The sequence below is a fragment of the Silurus meridionalis genome, chromosome 15, assembly GCF_014805685.1.
Source record: "Silurus meridionalis isolate SWU-2019-XX chromosome 15, ASM1480568v1, whole genome shotgun sequence".
NCBI classification, from domain to species: domain Eukaryota; kingdom Metazoa; phylum Chordata; class Actinopteri; order Siluriformes; family Siluridae; genus Silurus; species Silurus meridionalis.
The window spans coordinates 17,501,088-17,520,223 of NC_060898.1; the positions used below are offsets into that span (position 1 = coordinate 17,501,088).

Sequence of the window (19,136 nt, forward strand, 5' to 3'; positions counted from 1 at the left end):
ACTGACATCTATTCAGGCGAAATAATAAATATGTATTGGTTATCTTATTTACACTTGTACGTTTTACCGAACAAATATTTTTATACAAATATCATGCTTGGTTTAGGTTTGGTGGTCTGGGAAAACCTGACAGAATACCCTGTATAAACCCTTGCAAACAAATAAAAAAAGAGTCAGGGTTTTTTTGTTTATAACATATTTTAACATCATGCCTTGCCTCAGCTCCCTTTAGAATCATGCTGGGTTTAACAAGCAGACAGTCGTTCCTCCTAAAAATGTATAAAACCTTGCTAGATAAGCCGGATTTCCTCCCACAGTTTATAGATAGCTACACACTGTATCAAAACTGACTTAAGCCTAATTAATTCTGTTTGTAATCACTGCTAGCTGCAGTACTGTCAGAATATAATCTTTTAATGTAATTTCCCTTCTTTTTTGGGGCAAATAATTTACAATGATATAACTTACAGTTGTAGTTGAGATGTGTGCAGAAGAGAAAAAATCTAAACAGTTCAGGAAATAATTATATACTGTATACACTAGAAAATGTATGCATGTGAAGGGTTTTCCCAGGTCACCACAACATATTCACAAGCCACACAAGCTGAAGCGCCCACATACTGTAATGTTGCAATGTTTCATAAATGCTTTCCTGGGGAATGAAAAGGAAATGGGGACGGTTCAGCAAAATAACCTTCCTCGGATGCACAAAAGCTCTGAAGGATGCTATAAATCATCCACACAGTGTACTGAGATATAATCAAACTGTGCAGTGAAAAATGACTGCGTACAAACAGCCTTGCACTCACACTGTGAGTTATTTCCTCTGTTTGTCCTCACTTTACCTCAGTATGCTCTGTGATCAGAGGAGTCTAGACAACGGTCACCATTCACAAGAGGTTAAATCAGAGAACTCATCAAACCCCAGTTCTCCAGAGATCTGCTTGAATAAAGAGAGGTACTGTCACAAAACATTATCAAATACTCTCTTTTCCTAGCTTTTCCACTCAAGCTTTGCTGTGACCTGCAAAGCAATGTATATGTTATCATACTATATATACATATAAAACACATATATATAAAAACACATATGGCTGGAAAAGTCAGTTGTCCCAGAACATTTTTTCCATATAGTGTATTATTCTCACATAACCTAATATAACATAACCAGAATAGAGGGTAATGCTGTTTTACAAGTAAAAACAATCAAAATGGTGGCAATGTGGCATATATACTGATGTTTTCTTTCCAATCAAGCAAATTGAATAAAGAGGGGCCATCTATATAGATGTATTCTGACTTTTCTTAAATCATTACTAGATATCACATCTCATTTGTGCTGTTATTATTACTTGTATTTATTTATTTATTTATTTACATTTATGCTTGTTTAAACATATTGCCAGTCATCTCTCTTTGACCATCTCTCCTGTCTTACTGTAGACCAACTCTGAAGCTGCAGGAGTGCACACGAAGCCCAGAAATATCTCGCTCTCCTTCCAGCACAAGCAGCTTCAGCAGTGTTGCTGGTGATACGGACACACTTGAAGAAGGAGACCCTGTGAGCCTGCATGTGTGTGTGTGTTTGTGTGTGTGTCTGGGCAGTGTTTTTGATTATACTCATTGTGCTAAGTTGTGGTTGGTTGTTGGTGTTGCATAAAAATTGAGTTTCAGATGGCCATTTGAACCACACAATCTAATTAATGTTGGACCATCCATGCAAGATAATATCAGATAATTCAATTGTTAAAAGAAGCATACAGTATTCATGCATTTTAATATTGCCTTGCAATGGTAGTTCATATGGTTTTTACATCCAGTTGTCTGTTAAGATACTTTGTGACAGTGTCCATACATTTAATATGAATTCAAATGAATGATGTGTTTTTTGTAAATTTTTTAAGGGCACATGGGCAGTGGTAAAATGAAAATGTTTGGATTAGTGAGTCATTTTGCTTTTTCTCTCCAGACCAATGTCCAGGTTTCTCCCAGTTTGTCACCGGTGTGTAGCTCCTCTCTTTGTGTGGACAGTCAGAATGTAGGAACTCCTGTTATCATGTGCCGCAGTCCCACGGGTAATAAAGTGCAATTTCCTTAATGTTTCCAAATTGAGTTTTACTTCAAATGTTGTTACTAGTTAGTAGTCAATACTTTATTTCTCATTCTTTGTTTGCTTACAAGTGAGAATGTTTAATTCAAATAATCACTTTCTTGTTTTGTTACTATCAAAAGAATTCAAGAATAAGAGTTCTCCCAGATCCAGTCTGAGGTTCCGTTTTGACAAGTTGGCTCACTCTGCGCCTGTAAGATCTTACTTAATAATTCATCAGTAGATTGCACCTGTCTTGTACTTGACTATGATGTAACTGGATGTTGTTATTCTGGACAGGGACATTAGTGACCAAACAATGAAGAGAGACCAGGATCACTGTGTGAGCCAGACATGAGCTGTTGACCAAGACAGCACAATGAGTAAGAGGGAGACTGGATTTTGAAATATTACTAAAGCTTGAGCAGTCCGCAACATGGCATGGGTCATGTGATCTTATACATGCACACATCATATTCACAAATAGCATTTTTAGAGCTTAGCAGGTTTATCCTTCTACTGGTCCTTCCTGATCTGGAAAACTCAGCCGAAGATTTTGATGAGATTTGTTGGGGCTTTTCATAGCAATATATATATATTTTTTAATTTTTTTGGGAGGGGGGAAGCCAAAACAGTGAAAGTTATGCAGGACAACATAGCTGCAGGATATTGAATTTAAAACAACAAAGTATTCCAGACACCTAAGATTTCAATTTATGTTTCATTGTGTTTTATTGTTCAACTGAAAGTTTAGCTGAATGAGATTTATGTACCTCAAATTTTTATTAATATAATACATTTATTAATATAAAAAACCATGCAAGCATATAAATACCAAATTAAGTACCTAATTTTTGCGGTCAGCTCCCCTTTCATTTTGAACAAATCTCAGAATCCATTATACTTTCAGCAACATTAAGCACATTTGGCAAATACAACTTTATAACTTTTTAACAATTTTGAATTCTGAACTTTCTTTAAAGACCTCACACCAGTTACACTGTGTTCAAATATTGATTTTGTCTCATTACCATACATTTCTTAGTTTTAGCAATATTGCACTTCTTAGGATGTAAAATGATTTATACCACTTTTAAAAAAATACAAAAATACATTATTTATTAAATCCATTAAATCTAATGGCCAATTTATACTAAATTATAACTATAATATAGTAGTTAGCAGTGATCTAATCAGCAATACATTAATAAAAAATATATTAACATCTTTGGCCCCTTGTATAAATGTTACAGTTAGCTGGGCTCTGTGTTATTACACAGTGCTTGAATAAATAATGGAAAAAAAAACCTGACGCTGATTATTTTCTTGTAATAGCATGTCCTGAAATGTTAATCCCTAAATACACCACAGCAATTTTGTCAACTCTAACAATTTACAATTTATATATAAAAAATTACACATCATACTATTTATCTGTTTGCAGTTACATTTAATGTTACAGAACATCCATGAACAAGTTACTTCCTATTATAATATATATTTTAGTGGCTATAAATCAATCAAAAAAGGCAAATAATATGCAGTTGACCATGGTATTAAACACTGGAAAGCCTTCTGTCTCCAAAAAGACTTCTTACAGAAAGCTTTATTATATCAGTGTAAATCCATTTAGGTGGAGAATCTGCAATATAATATACTCTCCTGGTGTGACCTGTTACTATAAAAACAAATCTTGAAAAAGAGAGTTTTGTCTTAGTTCTACCATGTGTACCAAGTTTCAATAAAAATAAATAGGACAATGTATTAGAACCAGCATGTGGATATAAACCTGTCATTTATCTTGCTGCCAGAATTGCATTCAGAGATTATCTTATAGAAATGTAATTATCTCCTTGCTGATCATAATAAAAAAAGAAAGAAAAAAAAAGGTGAAGAGGCACGTTAGTATGCATAACAGAAAAAGCAATTGCATTAAAAATGGTAAATGACATTTATTTATTCCACAGTCAAGGGAGGAAATTAGTATTTTACACTGCAGGTTTCATTTCAAAGAAACCAATATTTCTGCAGATAGTTCATTTTAGAAAATAAAAGTCTATTAAATTAAATATTTAGTAAAAAGTGAGATTTATAGCTAGTTGTGGCAATAATTGTGACTCCAAAGAAAGTAAAATGGTACTGAATCCTGACCTCTAGCAAAACAACCACTTTACAAGTCACCTTCTCTAAATATATATTTATTCTATTTAGAGAGAGATTATATGCTTTTGAAAGTAAATGCACTTGTTTATTCTACAAGGCCAGCACAGGTTTTTTTTTTTTGTTTGTTTGGTTTTTTTTTTGATGATGGAGCTTTGTTTTTGAGTACATTTGTGTGTCAGTCTACATCTTGTGCGTGGGCTGTTTTTTTTATTGGTTGTAGGGTATAATATTTTTGTAATGATTAAGAAAACTAAGGGGAAATTATATGGTGGCCTGGAAAAACTCTTCATATGGTCACATTAGTTCCGAAAACTAGAAAGCTGTCCTGAACTGAACTATGCCTCACACTTGCACTAGCATATCTCAACAAAAAGACAAGTTATAGCACTTTAATATTTACAAAAAGTAAAAAAAAGTGAATGTAAAAAAAATTTTCCTGACAAATGTTAAAGAATTATATATTTAAAATGGAAACTAGTCATTACTTTGGTGATTAGCATAATCTCAGATGATCTCTGTTCATTGGTGAGAAAATTCTCAGCCACACGGTCATCCGACGGGTTTTTCTAGACCACCACACAATTTCTTTTACTCATAATTCCCTGACATTGATTATAAATATGAATTCAGCATATTCACCACACGTATTTATGTAGACTGATATTAATTAGGACATGAGAATGTTGTTAAACTGAAGTTTAATCAATAAATCAACATAGGCATATAGCTCTCGACATTGGGGGCCCACTGATTTGCACAGACTCAGGTTTTTTATGTTGCCAACATGACTGATTCAGTTTGTTGAGGTCATATTCTGATTGGGATCCAGAATTGGGTTTTTTTCTTTCAATTCACTCCTGAAAGGTTAACTTCCTTTTTTTTTTGCTTCAGCCCACTGTTTGGTTAAATTGTGATGGCACATTTATTTTTAATGAAGTCTATTTAGGTTTAATTGTAGTATTTAAAAGAAAATCCTAAAATATTGCAACGAAAGGGGCTTGAAGGATTGGGACTTGAGGATTAAAGCATTTAAGCACATAATAATAAATATATTTATTTTGTTGCTAATTGGCCTTAGCATTAGATATCTATTGTGTTAATAGATAATAACTGTGATTTCAATACAGTGCCAAATGTTAATAATGACCACTTCTGTATGGAGTTGTGTAGGAAGCAGAGAAAACCAAAATACACAGAGGAGTGGGCCTCCTGGACCAGAGCCATGGCCACACAAGTGTCACACAATGGCGCCTGCTATCCTCAAAATAAGCCTTTTCGCCACTATTATCAATCCAACTTCACAACATCTGAGAAGTCTAACAGTCCTCAAAATACTTGCAGACTTAATGAATTAGATTGATCAACTGTTGGTTCTAATCATTATTATAAGGTTGTAGGTTAAATCAAATTCATATAGCATTAAGAATTATTAAGTACAATAAAGTGGCATTGTGTGGCCAAAATAAGAATCCATAGTATGAAATTGTACTACATAATGTTGTATAGGGGAATGTTTCAGTTTCTTATATTCTGGGTAATCTCCCTGTTATTTTATTTAAAACATATATATATATATATATATATATATATATATATATATATATATATATATATATATATATATATATATATATATATATATATATAAATAACAGGAGATTACCCAGAATATATATATATATATATATATATATATATATATATATATATTTAGTTCTATGTTTATGACTACTGATTTTCTTAAATAAGAATTGTATTTTGTATTGTTTCTGTATATTTTTGTCAGAAAAATCACAGATTTACACAATGTAGTTAAGGTGACTTGAGTATTTGTGGTACAGATTATTCATTGAGTCTCAATGTTTTTCTTATGTAATGTTAAATAAATAAAGAACATTTTATTATAATAAAACTTTCAATTCTTCATTATTTTGATTAAACAAGTATCATTTATATCTGGTGAGTGTGAGTTACTATGATGATGCCTTTTTAATCACTAAACATTATTTTACTGATGCTCCAAGTCTCAAACCAACCACAAAATTTGCCATAATGCATCTGCTGGACCCGTCTGGGGGCCTGTTTTGTGGCATTTTTTTGCCTCATAACGCCAAAACACACTTTAATTGCTCTGTCTTTTTTGATCGTACAGAGAACAATACATCATTCAAATATGTAAAGCGATAACAACAAAATGCTGTCCTTTTGTAAAATAAAGAAAACACGGTGCGCTCTCTGCTGTCTCGGTCATCTCTCTTCACAGACACATACATGAATACTTGCCGCACACATGACCATATGTATAGAAAGCTTGAAATGTCTACTTTTAAATTAACTAATTCACATCAAAGACAAATATTCTCTGGTTATGTAATCCGTAAGAAAGTTAGAAAATGAACAGTTTCTTTGGCATCAGCTCATTAACCGGCCTTGTGGAAACATGGCAAAAGTTCCATTTGGTGTCCTAATGATTTATGTAATTTAAAACAATTTAACACACATTTACAAGAATATTTTGCTCTATGCTGAGTTTTTTCAGTTTTTCACTAATAATAAACATGCATTTGCATGAGTGGCGGGCGGTCAGGGCCAGCAAAGCCTTCTCAGCTGGCCTAAACACCATCAGAAGCACTGACCTACATTTACAACCTAAATTCTATTAGAAAATTATGAGTATGCATCTCTGGTGAGTAGGTTGTATTTTTTTACATTTTTATGTTTTTATCATGTTATTAGACAAATAGTGATTCTGAACTGCTCCAGATGATGTACGTGGCACAGTTGAGGTTGTAGTGTATAGGTTTGGAGTTGTCTTAACTGGGTTTCTTGCTAATTTGGCGAGCTTCCAAAATGGATGTAAAGATGCGTCAGTCTTCACTGAATATTTATGTAACAATATTTTTCATCAGAACACAAATAATACACACTTTTACTGTATAGTCTATTAAACTATACAATAAATTGTAAAGACAAAATTAATTATAAAGTCACTTTACTGTACAATTTATGAGAAAAGTAATTAATTAATTAATGGCAAAACCACCCCAAAGATCACTGAATTTTAATCATGTCATATTCAAACACATTGGAGTAATTTTGCCATTAATGCTCTTAAAGATTGTACAGTAAAATCACTTAAATATTAACATAGTAATAGACAGGGCCAGTCTAAAAAATAATTTCTGAATGAATAAATATGCAAACCTGTAAAGGAAAATGCTTTAGAAGTGGATAGTTGTGCAGTTTCAATTAATTTGTGTTAATGGGTCAATTTTGACAGTATTCACTGATTCACTGTTTTCTTGGTGTTCAGTTATCTAATGGCTATTGCCTAAAAACTGTCCCTGGATATGTTTGTGTGTGATATGACTGACATGAAGCATCTACCTGAGGATAAAAGTTCAAACAGATGGTGTCCAGAGTAGGTTGGGTCTTAAATAAAGGCTATTCTATTCTGTCACATATACATTACAAACGTTGCTGGAAATATGGGCGCACACACCTAGCTAGAAATTGAACCCTAAAGAAGCTCTGTTGTCTGTGCAATAGGAAACACTTTCAAATCCTTCATGAGGATAATAACCTCTCTCAACCAGAGAGTACCTGTCTAGTGAGTTCCACGAACGAAGCCCTGTACCTGGACAGCCCTGAAGGTTCCAAGCATATTCTGTTTAAGTGATCCCTGTTGAACTACAACACAACAATCAAACCCGCATCAGAGCAAGCATACGGTGCTGTGTCATACCTCAGATCTAAAGATGAAGAGGGTAGAATTCACCTTGCTTTCCTGATTGCCAGATCTAAAGTTGCTCCTAAACGCAAACAAACTGTCCCTAGATTTGAACTATGTGCAGCCATTATTGGTGCACAACTATCAAAGTTGCTCGAAATTTAACCCACTGGAGATCAGCCGAATGGTCTTATGGTCTGATTCAACCACAGTTCTTTCATAGCTAAAATCTGAATCTTGCAGCTCCAAAGTCTTTGTAGGCACTAAGATAGCAGAAATCCAAGACCTAAATAATCTACATGAATGGCAATATGTAGATTCAACCAGAAACCCGCAGTTTGGAAGAGCTTGTTACACCGACCAGGTGTAGTCAAGGCCCATCGTTCTTACTTCAAGCTGAATCAGAGTGGCCAGTCCTGCCATCCCTTAAAACACCTGAAGATAAAGTGGATGTCACACAAACATCAAATTTTCTAGATGACAGTGAGTAGTTGAAGTCACAGTTCAATACCTTCAAAGTGACTCAAACTAATCTAGTTTACCTACAGCTAAGGACTATGTGACAGCCGAACATCTCCTCTTCCGTAACATTCAACAAGACAGCTTTCCAAAGGAATACAAACAATTCAAATCTGGTAAGCCTGTATCCACTACAAGCCGATTACTCACCCCAGAGTTTGACAAAGCCAGTCAGCTTATACGGGTCGCGGGATGTCTACGACAGTAAGCATGTGTCACCCAGGACCGGAACGGGTATTCGCTGAAATGAGGAGAAATGTCTGGATACTAAGAGGTTGTGAGCCAATTCGAAAATCCCAACACAACTGCATAGAATGTCATAAGTGGAAGGCTAAAATACCTAAAATGGCTGATCTACCTCCAGCATGTTTGAGACTCCACAAACCTCCCTTTTACAGTACTGATATGGATTGGTATGGCCTTTCAAATCAAAATAGGCAGACGCTTGGAGAAGAGATTGGCAATAATCTTTAAGTGTCTCACAACTCCTCACAGATATAGACACTGATTGCAGCCAGGAACTTCAACAACATCTTGCCAAACAAAAGATTGAATTTCAGTTCAACCCACCTAATGTTGGGAAAGAGAGATCCGATCTCTTAAAAATGCCCTCCGTACAGTAGTACATGTACAAACAGTAACAGAGGAAGTTCTTTAAACAGTACTTATCGAGATAGAGGGAATTCTCAATAGCAAGCCTCTAGGTTATGTCCCCTACAACGTAGTTGACATAGACCCGATTACCCCAATTATCCTGTTCATGGGGCGGCCAGAAAGCTCTTTACCTCAAGTAACATACTCTGGCGATGAGCTCATAGGACAATATAAATGGAGACAGAGTTCTCACTGATAATTTTTGGTTAGCTGTGGCATGCAGAGACTAAAATCCTTGCTGTTGGGTCTATTGTTATGATGGTTTACCCCGAGCTACCACAAGCTCTTTGGTTGTTTGGGAGAGTGATCAGGACATTTCCTGGAGCAAATGGAGAATCGATGTTCAGGGTCGACTATACACACAGCATGTTACCCGTCTCATTAATCTACCAGGGATAGCTGAGGAGGATGACACCAGGATCAAACCGACAGACTTTTAACCTGGATCTAGAGTCAAATATGCCTTGCATATTTGGGGGAGGCAGTGTAGGAAAGTTGTATTTCCACACTTCACCACTAGAGGGAGATTCACAGTTTACAATTCATACTAAGTTGCCTCTGTGACGTCACTGTGCATCGCCGCTCCAGTTGTATTTGCACGCTTTACCACTAGAGGGAGATTCATAGTTTACCACTCATACTAAGTTACCTCTGTGACGTCACTGTGCATCGCCTTCGAACGAGTCCCCAGTAAAGCTTGAGTGTACCGTGTTTTTACTCACATGCTAGGTCGGGTACAATCTCCTGATCAGCGTACACAGGATAGCGAAACGTCCTTGCATATGGTCATTTGAGCTAGATAGTAAACCTTCCTAACACTCACGTTGTACTTGAAGGCACCATTTTGAATCGGAACGATTCAATACAATAATTTCGATAGCACTTGAAGGTAGCACGACTCCAACAGGTGGCCTTGTCTCAGAGCCGGTGCGGTGATCATAGCACACCACGGGGTTTCGCTAGGAGAAGCATCTCATCCTGCAGTCCGAACTACTCTTCAGTTCACTTTGTTTAATGAAAAGGGAGCTTAGCATTTTAGCTAGGTCGCTTCGTAGTTAGTCTGGGTACATCATGGCGGCTGTTCGCAGTTTGCGGCTTTCTGTGAAACCTGAAAGCGTCTCGGACCGCTCGGACTCCGACTCTGATTCAGACTCCGACCGGAATGTTCGTGAAGCGGAGCCAATGGAGGTCGAGGAGGGAGAACTTCAGCTGGAATCTATTCCTGTTCGCAGAAGTTTAAAGGAATTGTTACCGGTAAGCGAGATAGCGTTAGCGTATTAATTAGAGCGCACAGGCGCGTATGGCAAAGGCCGTCGAGCCGCGGTGTTGCCTAGTGAAAGCTCCCGGTGCTTGTGTACGACTAGCGCGCCACATCGGGAGCAGCCAGACAGACATACCTTTATCCGAACCACCTTTAAATACTAGTTTGGGCAAATTAACAGTTTTAGTTTTGCGCACGATGTATTTTAAGTGCTACCAGTATCTCTGTGTATTAAAATGCTGATTTGTAGAAAGCGCAAGTTTCATGCTAGTTGTAGCTAGCTAGGGTTAATTGTTAGACTGGCAGCTGCATGGCAGTTTTGTACCATGTTTATTGCATGCAAGAACATGATCGCAACTCTTATACTCGTTTTCGGAATTCATCTTCAGATCCAGAACCTGTATTATATTAATCACTGTCATATTATTGTTTTCATACGGAGTTACATTTTATGAATGCAGTCATTCATTGTGTTGACCTTTTCTCAGGACACAAGTCGGCGATATGAAAACAAGGCGGGCGCCTTTATTACTGGCATTGATGTGACATCCAAGGTATCTCTCTCTCTCTCTCTCTCTCTCTCTCTCTCTCTCTCTCTCTTTCTGTTGTTCTCTGTGATTAATGTACAAGAATACTTGTTCCGAAATTGAGTTTCCGTCTTAATCTTGTGACACTCTTATTTAGGAAGCGATTGAGAAAAAAGAAAAGAGAGCCAGGCGTTTTCACTTCCGTGCAGAGGACAATGTCTCTCGGAGGAATGTGGTCTTGGACAGAGAGCTTATGAAAAAAGGTAAGAGAAGCGTGGTCCAGCTCTGTGATGGCAACCGCTGAGTGTTGAGTACTGTTCAAACTGAAGATATCTGTAATGAGTAAAACAGCACAGGGCTGAATTTTCTGTTTATTTCTAATAGAAGGAGATTGAAAAAAAGAAAAGATTTGTGGACCGCTTATTTATATTAACCCTTGTCATATCTGTAGAAAAATTACCTTAGGTGATGAATGACTGGCGTTAACAACACGAGGCAAAAAGATTTGAATCTGCTACGAATCAACAATGTCAGTTTTAATAAATAGCTTTTCATTTGTCACATGCACACAACAGCACAATGAATTGATTTTTCATCTTTGTATATCCCGGCTTGTTAGCAAGCTAAATAATGCTGATGTGCACATCCACTAAAATGAAAGCAAAAGAGACTGAATGTGAAATGGATGTTGAGGTGTAAAGTCCTGCACAAAGCCAAAAATATGCAAGAGATGAGAATTTAAAGTGCTATTTTCAAACATACAATACTTGTATACTAAGCATCAAAGCTACTTAGAGTGCACTTTATGATGTCATTGATCATAGAGATGGAATTGTCAATAGCTGGAAATAAGTGATATATAAGTGACCTACCTGCATACTTCTTTGCTTCCTCTGAAGTTTGAGTGTATCATTTTGGGATTTCCTTGAAACTGCTCAAATATTTAGGTGATCATTTTTACTTCCTATTGTCAACCCTTAGCCCTGCCTAATTCTACTCTTTACTTTTTTTATTGAAATTGTTTGCAAAAACAATTTGAAGCAAGTTTTTAGAAAGAGCTGCACATATAGCCAAACCACTAGCCTTGACTTTTAAATGTGCTATGGTGTTGTATGAAAACCCCACACACAAGCCACATTCTTCCAGCCTCAGTCCCACACATCTTGTGTGCATACAGACAAAATATTTGTTACATGCTTATTAGATAGATGATGGTAAATTTTCGTTATTCATATATACGTTTAGATGTTGGTGTAAAGCACTGATTTCAATGGAAGATCACACTTACAGTGCAAGTTAATGCTAAAATTAAAACACTTTTATTCAAGCACAAAGTAATGTTTTTATACGATGTTCCTGGGACGAGTTAAGGGGACATGGTGTAGAGCCAACAGTAGAATTGACATGGGACCTATATAACCTATTTTAATCTGTTTGAACAATGTATAGTTGAGTTCTTGAGAGACCTCGGTGGACTAATGATTAAAGCACTGCTGTATAAGTTGATTTAGGGGAAGCACAGTTATTTCTGATTGTCTTGACTATCAGCAGGTAGTCATAAAGCATTTGAGGTAACATAGGAAACTAAGTAAAAAAAAAGGCAAGTCATTAAGACTTGAGGGTTATGTTTGGGTTCCCACTGTATATAATCAACATTTTCCAATTAACGTCCTTGTTCTTTGTTAATATAAAATTATTTATTTAATGTCTACCTTCCTAATTCAGCATGATCCTATCAGTGATGTTAATCGTGTTTAATAGATGTTGGGGATTCATGGTTTTTAATTTTTTAACATAATTTTGTACCCTGTTTGTCTATTACACAAAATAACTATAAAATCCCTCTAAGATTAGATCTTATATGCAGTAAAACCCCATTGGACGAGCATAATTCGTTCTTGAAAATTGCTCGTAGGTCCATTTGCTCGTACGTTCGAACTGATTTTCCCCAAAAGAATTAAAAGTGATTTAATCCGTTCCGAGACCTCATTCGATCGCTTAGTTTTGCACTTAAAAGTATTTGCAGCCTATTTTAACAAACAAACAAATACACCGCAAATTACCCTAATGTAAACATAATTTAATACTTACCTACGTGGTAGTGGTTGATTGCGAGTGTGAGACGCACACTACGCCCGTAACCTTTTTGGTTTCAATGGTAATTCTATATACAGTGAAACCCAGTTATGTCGATGTCCTAGGGGGTCGCCAAAAAGCATTGAGGTAACCGATGATCGAGATAAACGAAAATCAAAATGGCGGCAATATATTAACGTGCTTGAAATTTCTTTATGTACATGATGTGCGTTAATAAATGAGAATGTGCATGCACGTGTTTTTGAAGGGGTTTTTTACACAACAGCGTTGCCGCGATTTGTTTGATGAAGGCATGCTATAAAAATACATACAGTACATGTTTATCTGTCAGGAATCCACCTGTCATGCCCCCTTCGGCGTGTCAGGTGCTTTCTCTGCCCCTTTCTCTGAAGCTCCTGGCTTCAATAGCACACATATGGTGCTCGTTTAGCATCATCACCAGCTCCTATTTAAACTTCCACACACTCACTGTCCGTTATTGTTGGTATATGTTGGTTCACGGCGTTCGTTGTTATCGCGCATGCGTATCCCGGTACGTGCCTTCCCACCGGCACTCTCTCAACGGCTGCTCTTTTCTTCCCAAAGCGCACCGCGGATTCCCCCCCGATCCTGCCAGTGTTCATTCTATGATTTCGCTGGTCATCCCATGTTCCGAGCCGCCAATCGCGCCTTTCGCCTCCCGTTCATCGCATAACATTTAACAACAAAAGGCATATGTGCACTAACTAACAGCAGAGATTCACCAGTATACAATACAACACCTGTAGCAGCTGTAAGCCTTGATTTTTCCGCCACTTCCGCCTTCTGCGGCTGCACCGAGATAACCAACGTTAAATGGCAAATTGTTCCCCCCTTGTGCTCGAGATATTAGGGTTCGGCGACATAAAATGCTTAGAAAAGGCGAGAATTTGGCGGTTCCACTTCAAAAAAGTCGACTTAATAGGGTTGTCGAGGTAACCGAGGGCGAGATAACCGGGTTCCACTGTACTTTCGTTTTCACAGCACCATCACTGATTTTCTTGGGAGACATTTTTCAAGATTTCTAGTAAAATAAAAATATAACACTAAAAAAGTTAAGTTTTTGCTGCACTGAACAACAAAGTGACCGAGTGATACATCATCAACTAAGCGATTGATGCTGCCCTCGGCTGAAAGCGGGTAACCAGCAGCATGGGTTTGCTCGTGCCTTCGAAATTTGGTCGCTCGTATCTTCATTTGCTCGTAGTATTAGTTGCTCGTACAATAGGGTTTTACTGTGTGATATGTATGTATGTATGTATGTATGTATGTATGTATGTATATGTGCATGTGTGCTAATGCATGCTAATATATATGCAAATGCTAACCAACAAATGAGAATGCAAATCAACTTTGATTTGCCCAAATACAGGAAGTAAACCAAATAATCTATGCATTATGGGTGGTGAATTGATTAACCTGGACTTAATACATTGGCAACTGACTATATAAGTGAAATAAATTGCTGTAAATTTGAGTTTTAAAATGATTTAACTCTTTATCTCCATTTAGCAATTCCAAAGATACGCCTGGAGACCTTACACCTGAGTGGTGTGGATGACATGAGCACCCAGGATGTGTTTAGCTACTTTAAAGAGTATCCTCCAGCACATATCGAGTGGATTGATGATGCATCTTGTAAGTTCAGCACTATGTAGAGATATATATATATATATATATATATATATATATATATATATATATATATATATATATATATATATATATATATATATTTATTTTAGTGTGTGTGATATTTTGGCTATAACTAAGGTAATTTATATCATATGTGTTTTGAACACTGAAACATTATCCAAAATTAATTCCTAGGTAATGTAGTTTGGCTGGATGATATCACTTCAACCCGAGCTCTGATTAACGTTAGCCGGATGCCTGACAAAGAAGATTCTAAGACTGCTGGCACCAGTACCACTGACCTTCCACCACAAGAAGAGAGAGGTTAGTCCCATCAGTCTTCTGGAGATTTTCAGAACATCATTCAGCCTCATATGCTTTTACTTAGTTTTGTCTAAAAGTTGGATGTTGTTGCTGAACTTTTTTTTTTTTTGTGGTGGGGGATTAGAGAGGCGAGATCAGGGCTCTGATAATGATGAGGAAGAGGACGGGGAAGTTGATGATGTGGTGGTGAAAGCAGTCAAAAGCAGCGATGACAGTGAAGGAAAGGTCAGTGACAGTGAGGAGGAAGCAGAGAAAAAATCAACACAGGGGGGTTCCCAGGTAAATAAATTGTTAATATAATTGAAATTAGTCTGTGATACACGAGTGTGTGATGGGAGTTTATGGTTTATGATTTGGTCCACAGACAGATGAGCTCTCTCAGGCAGAGCAGGAGTCTCTTCTTCGCAATGACCCACGCCCCACAACCAAACCCTTCAAAGACAACAAGCTGTTCATACGTTTTGCCACACAGGGTGAGTATGAGTCCTTTTAGAAAACAGGTTATTAAGTGCTTAATAGGTGAATACACTTTAGAATTCAAACACTGGCAATGAAGCAAAGAGTCCCAGAGGTAATGTAACAACGCTTTGCAATAATACTTTGATTTTCATTTCAACAGATGATAAAAAGGAGCTGGGTGCTGCAAGGCGAAGTCGGTACTATATGAAATATGGCAATCCAAACTACGGGGGCATGAAGGGCATTCTGAGTAATTCTTGGTAAGACAATATAATTCATTTTCGAAATCACCTTTGGGGAAAATTGCCTCATTCAATTACTACTTTGTTTTGAAGGTTCAAGGTTGAATTGATGCTCTATTTTGGATTGAAGTTTTTGTAGTTTTAATTGGCTGTTACCTTTATGTATTTTATCAGGAAACGTCGGTATCATACACGGAGAATCCAACGTGACGTTCTTAAGACTAAAAAGCCCTTAATAGGAGACAGTATGGGACACACTCCACCGTACACACACCGTCATTCAGGTATGAGTCATATTTACAGACAGCTCTGTTGGATTTCCTCTGGCTGACTGAATGTGCTTGGTTATTCAGTCTGGCACGTCGTTAATCAGTCCCACGCTATAGTGTTTCAGTGATTCTCATCAACACCTCCTCCCTGACACTAGAGCATTTCTCTTTCTATTAACAGCTGATCTGGTGAATCTTCCAGAGGAGCCCATAGAAGAGGAAGAAGAGGAGGAAGAGGATGGAGAGGAAGACATGGATGCTGATGACAGAATTGTCGAGTATAAAGACAGGGAGCGAGGGTCACAACTCGGAGAAGGAGGCCTCCGTAGCCGCCTGGGCGGCTCATTCTCAGAGTCTTCAGATTCGGATGAAATGGACTACGACTTAGAGCTGAAGATGATTTCAACGCCTTCACCTAAAAAGAGCATGAAGATGACAATGTATGCAGATGAGGTTGAGAGTAATCTGAAGACCATCAGGTACGTGAGAATAGTTTATTTTTAAATGGTGTTTCCTTAAAAAAAAAAGAAAAAACTGGCTAGCTTATTTCCCACCTCCTACTCCCCTTAGAAATTCCATTCGCAGTGATTCTGGCTCATCAAGCAGCGGTATACGGAGTCGCATTGGTGGTAGTGTGACCAAACCTAGCTCAGAAAAAGTGACAGATGTCAGGCAGTTACTTGAGGAGAAAAGACAGGGCCTTTCACAACAGAGGACATGCCCCCCTGTTGCCTCCACTGGAAAGACAGGTAAGACCATTCTTGGGTGAAAAAAAAAAAAATCTTACCCAGTAAATTGAAAACTGAGATATAAATATTATTATTATATACTTATCTCTAGATGTGAGGCAGAGGTTGGGGAAGAGGCAGCATTCTCCAGAAAGGTGTCGGTCTGTCTCACCTGTCCCATTGAAAGAGACAGCCCCTCGCAGAGAGCCTCTTACTGACGTTCACAGCAGACTCGGGAAGACTAAACAATCACGGGGCTCCTACCCAGAACCCACTAAAGACAAAAAATCAGGTAAGACAAAATAAGACATTACAAATCTCTACCACGATGGTCATGTACATGTTTTTTTTATTATTATGAATAATTTTACATGCTCTGCATGGCCGTTTCAGGTGGTCTGTGGAGCCGACTGGGTCCATCAAATAAAGAAAGCAAAGGTGATGGTAAGCTTTCTGGCAGGCTTGCGAGCAGTGTGGTGTCCTCCCGTGGGAGCCGGCAGAAGGATGAAGCAGATTCTGGTGGAGTTGTTGATTCCGGGAACGAAGATGAGGATTTGCAGCTGCAGAAGATGTGGGGGGTGATGATCAAACAGAAGAAGGAGCAGCAGTCCAACAAACTGAAGAAAAGTCGGCTGGACAACCTTCCATCACTGCAGATCGAGATCAGCCGAGACAGCAGCAACGGCTCGGACAGTGACTCTTAAAATCAAGAGACACTAAAACTAGAGAGTTAAGGAGAAAAAGAGAGGAATGCTGCCAACTTGTTTGAAAGATGCTTACAAGTAGATAGCTTCACTCTCCAGCCCTAATTTATAAATGGATCCTTCAAACATCCAATCTTGTTCTCTCTCTGTTTCTCAAACACACCTAACAGACTTGACTCAGATAGAGTCCCCTGCCAAATGAGTGGAAATAATCAAGCTTTTGTTTGTCTGAAGAATGGTCATTGAGAGAAACATAGTTTGGGCCTTTCTTCAAAGGAGCAGTTTGTAATTTTTAAAACCGTTTTGCTACTTTTAAGGCAAATTTAACTTACACCTTCCACTGCATGGCAATGTTGCAAATAAGGTATCTGAGGTATCTTTATAACAAAACAAAAAAACATTAAAAAATTACAAACTGCATCTTTGATTGAGTGGGATTGACTGTGGTATGACCTACTGTATGTATGTTTTATGGCGTTGCACCAGGTTGAAAATAATTTTGGGACCTTAAACAAACAAAACACTGAATTGTCTCTATGAAAAACTTTTAATGAATATAGTAGCAGTAGCAGCATGTAGTGTTGCCATCTTACACTTTCAAAGTCTCCAGTTTAATCTTGATCTTGGTTACTGTGGGGGGGTGGACTTTTGTATCGCTTCCATATTTTGCTTTTACTTTAAAAAACATGCCAGTCAGTGGATTGATGACTAGATTGGCTTAGGTTATGCTTAAGTTTGCCCATGGTGCCCTATATAGAAGTGGCTGTATTCTACTCTTGCCCATTATTACTGGAGAAATTATTACTGGATTCACCATTCCCTTGACTAAGATCAAATAATTACTGAAGATAAATTACTGAATGAATCATGTTTCATGTTAAGATTATTAAAATAAATTGTTGTAAATAATTTGTTTTTGTATTTGGGGAATTGTCTTGGGCTAGATTATTTCACTGGTGCACACCATATAAATCAGGGTTAGATATCTATTCTGGAGCACCAGAGTCCAGTGAACTTTGGTGATTTTCCTGTTTATGCTTTAAGGAAGAGAAACAACCTACTTTGGCTGGATTTTGACCCTCCACTACCACAGTCCATGTGCATCCCTGTCAGAGGTCCATGCACTGGATGCATCAGCACCCATGTTGATTAGTGATGTGGTGCAAAATCGGGACTGAAGGTGATTCACCATGTAGCCGATTATTTTATTTTTTTTAACTACATTCCCATACAGTATGTGATCAATCAGCTTAACAAGCAAGGAAATATATTGTATGTGCAAATAAACATCTTTTTCATAATCCTGTAATAGACTGTAATTTTTAGACTCTGATGTGTGCATATATACAGTGGTGTGAAAGTGTTTGCCCCTTCCTGATTTTTTTTGTTTGTCACACTTCAATGTTTTAGATAATCAAACTAATTTAAATATTAGTGAACACAACATGCAGTTTTTAAATGAAGGCTTTTATTATTGAGGGAAAACAAAATTTTAAACTACATGGCCCTGTGTGAAAAGGTGTTTGCCCCCTGTTAAAACTGGTTTATCACACCGAGTTTGTTTTCTCTAGCCACACCCAGGCTGATTACTGCCACACCTCTTCACAATCAAGAACTCTCTTAAATAGGACCTGGCTGACAAAGTGAAGTAGACACACATGGCAAAAACATGGAACAGTGGAGAACCTTCCCAGGAGTGGCCGGCAAACCAAAATTA

The 19,136-nt window shown here is 37.5% G+C and overlaps 2 protein-coding genes across 11 annotated transcripts in view; both read left to right on the forward strand.

The window, feature by feature from the left end:
• rap1gap2b (RAP1 GTPase activating protein 2b) overlaps positions 1 to 5,807 on the forward strand; it is a 40,100-nt gene extending 34,293 nt beyond the window's left edge. For 7 of the 9 annotated variants that reach the window (XM_046867919.1, XM_046867923.1, XM_046867921.1 and 4 more), the window contains 5 exons: positions 851 to 958; positions 1,444 to 1,573; positions 1,970 to 2,075; positions 2,233 to 2,303; positions 2,390 to 5,807. In XM_046867919.1, the coding sequence (XP_046723875.1) occupies positions 851 to 958; positions 1,444 to 1,573; positions 1,970 to 2,075; positions 2,233 to 2,303; positions 2,390 to 2,398 (424 nt within the window). In that variant the 3' untranslated portion in view covers positions 2,399 to 5,807. The remainder of the gene's footprint in view (positions 1 to 850; positions 959 to 1,443; positions 1,574 to 1,969; positions 2,076 to 2,232; positions 2,304 to 2,389) is intronic. The other 2 variants (XM_046867920.1, XM_046867922.1) reach the window with 1 other exon arrangement.
• A 4,017-nt stretch (positions 5,808 to 9,824) lies between these two features.
• ncbp3 (nuclear cap binding subunit 3) lies at positions 9,825 to 18,720 on the forward strand. 2 transcript variants are annotated; one of them, XM_046868434.1, is made up of 13 exons: positions 9,825 to 10,409; positions 10,905 to 10,970; positions 11,101 to 11,206; positions 14,571 to 14,696; positions 14,889 to 15,017; positions 15,142 to 15,296; positions 15,382 to 15,490; positions 15,637 to 15,736; positions 15,893 to 16,002; positions 16,169 to 16,466; positions 16,558 to 16,736; positions 16,828 to 17,007; positions 17,109 to 18,720. In XM_046868434.1, exons 1-13 carry the CDS (start codon positions 10,227 to 10,229, stop codon positions 17,417 to 17,419), a joined length of 2,052 nt encoding a protein of 683 aa, XP_046724390.1. In that variant the 5' UTR covers positions 9,825 to 10,226; the 3' UTR covers positions 17,420 to 18,720. The 2 variants fall into 2 exon arrangements, with proteins under 2 accessions (XP_046724390.1, XP_046724391.1); XM_046868435.1 differs by having other exon boundaries at positions 15,142 to 15,242.
• Positions 18,721 to 19,136: the final 416 nt, after the last annotated feature.

What these genes read in the sequence shown, in the direction of transcription:
- ncbp3 (XM_046868434.1), top strand. Translation starts at nt 10,227, where the DNA reads ATGGCGGCTGTTCGCAGTTTGCGGCTTTCTGTGAAACCTGAAAGCGTC. An exon ending in CAGAGAGCTTATGAAAAAAG is followed by an intron (nt 11,207 to 14,570) that starts GTAAGAGAAGCG and finishes ATCTCCATTTAG; the next exon opens with CAATTCCAAAGATACGCCTG. An exon ending in CACTAAAGACAAAAAATCAG is followed by an intron (nt 17,008 to 17,108) that starts GTAAGACAAAAT and finishes TGGCCGTTTCAG; the next exon opens with GTGGTCTGTGGAGCCGACTG.